Source organism: Notothenia coriiceps, unplaced genomic scaffold (assembly GCF_000735185.1).
Source record: "Notothenia coriiceps isolate Sejong01 unplaced genomic scaffold, NC01 NC01_scaffold00001365, whole genome shotgun sequence".
NCBI lineage: Eukaryota > Metazoa > Chordata > Actinopteri > Perciformes > Nototheniidae > Notothenia > Notothenia coriiceps.
Window position 1 is genome coordinate 1 of NW_011334066.1, and position 5,966 is coordinate 5,966.

The window sequence follows — 5,966 nt, forward strand, 5'->3', positions numbered from 1 at the left end:
ATTTCGCAACTTTCCGCATATTTCGCAACTTCCCGCAGTTTCACCGCATAAAATCACATAAAACCCCGCATGTTTTATCGCATAATCAAGGATTTTTGCCCGCGTTTTTCTGGAGGGTCTAATATATAAACTTAGTGTTAAAACGGCGATATGTTTTTATAGTTATAAAATCCTGTCCCTGTGACAAGAGCCCAGCAGAAGAAACTAAATCTAACCTCTAAGAGGGGAAGCAAAAAGATCCCTGCCACCATTCTGCACAGAGACGTCCGGCGGCTGGTCGTCTTGTTACCTGCTGAAGAACAGAAAGAGTGACTAGGGTTTATTGTTTGCCTCAAAGCAAGCGATCTCCCAGTGTTCCAAAAGAGACAGGAACATCGAGTGGGAGGTGTAAAGTCAAAGAGAGCCTAAGGCTTTAATAAATATAAAATAAAAAACAGATTACAAGTAGTCAAAAAATAATAGATATGGATACATATCAATAATAATATAGCTTGATTTTAATTAGAAAATTAAATCATTAGAGCTACACATTTGTTTCATTGAAATAAAAATCACCAATTAATAGGGATCGACAACAGGTGTAATGATCGCAGGCAGTCCTGCCTCCTCTGGCAAGCTGGGTGTAATCACCCTAATCACAGAGCCCAGTGCTGCATCCTGGAGAAGGATTTAAATAGTTGCTGTGTGCGATCCTGGTAGACTGAAGCGTGTAGACGGGAGGCATTTCTGCAAAGTCAGGACAGGCAGTCGGTTTTTCACCTGCATAAAATGACCCAGTCAACTACTAAATAAAAAGTCTGAAAAGAAAAGCTGTGTCATTGGAGTGGAATCCTGTTCTCAAAGTCCAGTAGATGCCTCAAGTCCCTTTCAAGTGGGGAATCTGCACAAAAACAGAGGAAACTTGAGAAGTAAAGAAGAGTAATATTGCACTTGTGAAACATTTTTTGATATCTAACAAAAAGTTCATTTTGCCTGTGTTGTGAGATTAAGGTCCTGCCCCATATCACACACACACACACACACACACACACACACACACACACACACACACACACACTTTGTTTATGGAAACTCCTGGCAGGATATGAAGCCGAAGCTTTGAAATTATAAGTTTCATTATAATTTATATAAACAAAAGTTTTGCCCCGAACTGATCCATAAACTGTTTGCTTTCCAATTCTTTCAGGTCCCAGATTGTGGAATGATAAAACACTGGAAGAAAAAACCACTGAAACCCCTCAGCACAGCAGTAACTTTGAAATGTCTGCATCTGACTCCATTGAATCCAAGTCCTCTCTGATGGATATTGAAGCTTCTCTGAAGCTCAGTTTCCTGGGTGGACTGGTAGAAGTTGGAGGATCTGCCAAATATCTGAATGATGAGAAGAAATTCAAGAATCAGAGCAGAGTGACCTTTCAGTACAAAGCTACCACCAACTTCAAGCAGTTGTTAATTGATAATGTGACCCTGGACACCGAACAGATGGAGGTTATTGAGAAGGGCTCAGCGACTCATGTAGTCACAGGCATCCTGTATGGGGCAGATGCTTTCTTTGTGTTTGACAGTGAGAAGTTAGAAGCCAGCCAGGTTCAGAAGATAGAGGGAAGCATGCACGCTGTGATAAAGAAGATTCCTTCTTTTGATTTTGAGGGGAAGGTTAAAATCCAGCTGACTGATGAAGAGAAAGCCCTGACTAACAAATTCTCCTGCAAATTCTACGGAGACTTCATTCTCAAAAGCAACCCAGCAACATTTGTAGATGCAGTGCAGACCTATGTAGAACTTCCACAGCTACTGGGAACAAATGGAGAGAATTCCGTCCCAGTGACGGTCTGGCTGATGCCTCTGAAGAGTTTTGATCCCAAAGCTCCTGAGCTGATGACGGGGATCAGCATCGGACTAGTGAAGAAGGCCCAAGATGTTCTGGAAGATTTAAAGGAAATAAGAATGAGATGCAACGATTCTCTGGGAGGCAAAGTGGAAGAGCACTTCCCAAAGATCCAAAAAGACCTAAACACTTTCCTCAAACTGTGTGGTTATTATGAATCCAGCCTCGAACAGACCATGGCCAAGACAATTCCCTCCATCCGAGAAGGAAAGGAAGATGAGAGCTCACTGGAAGAAGTCTTTAAAGACAGGAACAAGTCACCCTTCAGCCATGAAAAACTAACCAAGTGGCTGGATCACAAAGAGAGAGAAATCAACGTCATCAAGTCCTGTGTGGACATCATGAAGGGTTTTAAGATCGTCGCAAACCAGTCTGAGCTGGACAGAGAGGTCCTTGGAAACAAATTGGTTCTGTGCTTTGTTTTCACCTCCATGGAGAGTGCTGACCCCTGCCTTGAAGCGATGGATCAATACGCAAACTCACTCAAATGCGTGAGCACTGAAGAAGAGCCATGGTACTACTCAGACGACGTCTTACAAAAGATGAGAAAAAAAGCCCACCAGTTCATTAAATATTTTGGAGCACTCACGAATCGTTGTTGTTTCCTCATGGCAGCCATTGAAAATAAGAAATTCAAAGGAGCAACCATCTACTACTACGACGGCGGCATTCTGAAGACTGAAGATTTCCCACCCAGTGATGTGAAGACTGGAGACTTAAAAGCACTCAGTGAGGTGAAGAAGCATACCGGAAAGTAGAGATCTGAACTGGTGTAAGTCATTTTTCATGCATTTTAAGTCAAATATGTTCATATATCTTTTCTCTAGAAACCCTCAGAATGACTAATTATATATTTTGTTTTGGTTTCTCCATTAGATGCCTGTGATCTCACACTGCAAGGGAACACTGCAGGCAACTTTCTTGGGATCCATGTAGCTTTCTTTCGGCTGTTAATCATTTTCTAAAGAGACTTTATTTAGATGTTTCTGTTATGATCAGGGTTGTCTTCCTTCTGATGCATGCAACACATTTAGGGTATACATGTGCTGACCTCTAACACCAAATAAATGACCCTATTAACCCATATTAACCTGCAAATTGCAAAAGGTGTTCCACAGGGCTCTATCCTGGGGCCCTTTCTGTTTAATCTTTGTAAAGATGATACCAAGTGACTGTTATATCATTCTCTATGCTGATGACTCTGTTGTGTCCTGTTATGTGAAGGCTGTTACAATTCTTCAGCACTTCCTTACTGATTGTGAAGTTTCTCTCAATAACTACAAGTTAGTTCGTAGGGCAGATACATTGAAAATCGTGCCCTTAATCAGCCAATATATGAATAATGGTAGTCTCATCTCTACTGAGAATGGATCAAATATTGAAAGTCACTTAATAAAAGCATCTTGTTTTTTGATTTGGAAAGCAAAGTAATTTTCTAAATACAATTTGACTTTCTTCTTGAGGAAACTCTTTTCCACACAATCTTCAGTTCAGCATCTTGCTTGATGACTGCAGGCACTGGGAATCGAGCCATAGATGTATCTTTTATTGAATTTGTCACATGGATCGTTTATATTGTGAGTTGAATTTCACAGCGTTTATAACTTTTTTAACCTAATTGTGGGTTTTATTGTCTTTTTCTTTTCTTTTTCTGATGACATGGTGGATGTTGTGCTTCATAAATAAAGTTTGATTCTCAAAGGTTCGTGCTTCTTTTGTTGAAGTAGAATGGTTCAATACAAATGTAAGTGCGTATATTATAAGTTTAGTATATTTTTTAGATTATAAGTAGTATATTTATATATCTTATAGTACACAGTGCTTATTTAACTGTACTTTAATTCAAATGTATAGTTTTATTTTTCCTTAATTTTACTTGCAATATTACGTCACTCAAACTAAATTAATAACAGATCTGCTGTAAGCTAGCTAGCTAAGGTAGCCAGTCATTTCAGATCTACTGATTTCTGGCTTTATCTGTTGTTTTGAACTTTGTATGATGAGTTGTGTTATGGAAATCTTAGACCTAGTCAATACTGTGGAGATATACAATTAGAATGATCAATCAATAAACTGGTGAAAGCAAACAGCATTGTCTTGTTGGTTATTTATTTGAAGCTTGAAGGTACAGGTCTCACAGAGTACAGGATAGTGCGCAATAGTCACAGAATAGCAAAGCTTATATACAAGATAGGGCGGGCAGACAGAGTTTTGTGTAGCTAGGCGGAACGCCTCAGAAATCTGCTTTCACACGGATGTCTCATATCGCTATTAGACACCTGTGTCCTTGAGATGTAGAAAGTATAACGGTTATCAGCATATGGAAGTTCAAACTTAGTGTGAAGAGGAGTAGTTTCAACATATAGTCTGCCAAATCAGCTCTGTGGCCTTGAAGCGCTTGAGAATAATGACCCTCATTGGAGTATGCAGAGAAAACAGCATATATCAGGAAATGGTACAGTAGTGTTAGACAATGCTTTTAGAAGCATTTGGTTTTACCATATAAGGTAACATAAGACATTGCCACTACAATTTGTATTTACAGTCAAATTAAAAACTTGCATAATATTGGAGCCTTGTTTAGATTTCTTAACTAGTACCTTTTACAGGAAGTACAAGATAGGAATAACTGAGACTTAGAGACTTAAAGAAAATAGTAATTCGAGTGAACAAGTAGGCTATAATTTTAACAGTGAATCTTCATGCTGGCCTTTAAGTTAGTTCACAATGCCTAATTTCTGAACCCATCTAACAAACAAGCAGCATAAACATACATGATAGTCTGTTTTTGTTAATCTGTTAATCTGATCTGATTTGGTCTGTCCCGTTCAATCCAACCTGTGGGACCTTAATTCAGACAGACGATGACATTTTTCCCAAAATATTTAAGGGAAAAGTTTAAAGATATACCTCATTGAGGGCAATCGAGGCAGGATCCCTCGCAGGACGCCTCGCAGGACGGAAATGCAAACGATATTCTAAAAAATAATTTAGAAAGCGACTAGGGAAAAAAAATACAGTATGTATACAGTATATATTTATATTTCATCTGCATGAAAATGAACGTTTATTGAGGGGTTTCTAATAATATCGCCTATAGGAATATAGCATAGGCCAATATATAAGGTGAATAGAATAGACCAAGTACATAGCCTTGTGGGACTCCATTATATCTTTGGCTTGTCTAATGTTTCCCTTTATATTTAAGTAACTTGTTAATTACAAAGTGAGACCATACATCTTGGTATTTCGTACATTCAGTTAGTAAGATATACTGTGAGTGGTATTGGTGTAGAAATAATGGTTCTGCATGTTGGTTGATCCTGTAATATAAAAATGTCCAAATCCCTTTTGTTTATGTGACAGGAATAAAAAGAATCAACTTACAATTTTCTTTTCCCAAAAAATATATGTTTTTATTTATTAAAAACGTAACAAATGTAGAAAACATACACAGTTTTGCTCAAAGCAAATTTAGTATACAAAATGAAAAGCATGTTCAAAAAGTCCAAAAAGACAAATACATAATCAATGAATACACATATATATATCTACATAAATAAATAAATAAACAAATAAACAAACAAACAAATAAATAAATACATCAATAAGTTTATGATTAAATAAATAAGTTTAGGATTAAATAAACTGCATGTAACAAAAATAAATTACCACATTTGTGATAGACAGAGATTACTCATAGAGTAAGAGAACAAGCAGGCTCTCATGCAGCTTACATTATTAAAAAAAAAAACTCAATATTTAAATAAATAAAAAGGTAAAAAATAGATAAATAATTAAAGGTAATAAGGTTCGCAAATAAATTAACACATGGTCATTGTGTGACAGGTGTTAGTTGGTGAGAAGAGAAGAAGCCAGCAGGTCTACTCTCACAAGATGGGTTTTCATCTTATTCCTGATCAGCTCCCAGGCCTCAGCACTGTGGTCCTGCACACAGAAGAATATCTTCATTATGAAAGTGTTATAGATAGATAGATAGATAGATAGATAGATAGATAGATAGATAGATAGATAGATAGATAGATAGACAGACAGACTTACCATTTTTTTCAGGACA

General features: G+C 37.4%; 1 protein-coding gene across 1 annotated transcript; it reads left to right on the plus strand.

Annotated features, from left to right (window-relative positions):
* The first annotated feature begins 1,017 nt into the window (after window positions 1-1,017).
* LOC104960437 (neoverrucotoxin subunit beta-like) lies at window positions 1,018-3,970 on the plus strand. Its single transcript, XM_010788491.1, has 2 exons — window positions 1,018-2,660; window positions 2,765-3,970. The coding sequence occupies exon 1, from the start codon at window positions 1,261-1,263 to the stop codon at window positions 2,644-2,646; it is 1,386 nt and encodes a 461-aa protein (XP_010786793.1). The 5' UTR covers window positions 1,018-1,260; the 3' UTR covers window positions 2,647-2,660; window positions 2,765-3,970.
* Window positions 3,971-5,966: the final 1,996 nt, after the last annotated feature.

Coding starts and splice junctions, on each gene's coding strand:
- LOC104960437 (XM_010788491.1), top strand. CDS start 1,261: ATGTCTGCATCTGACTCCATTGAATCCAAGTCCTCTCTGATGGATATT.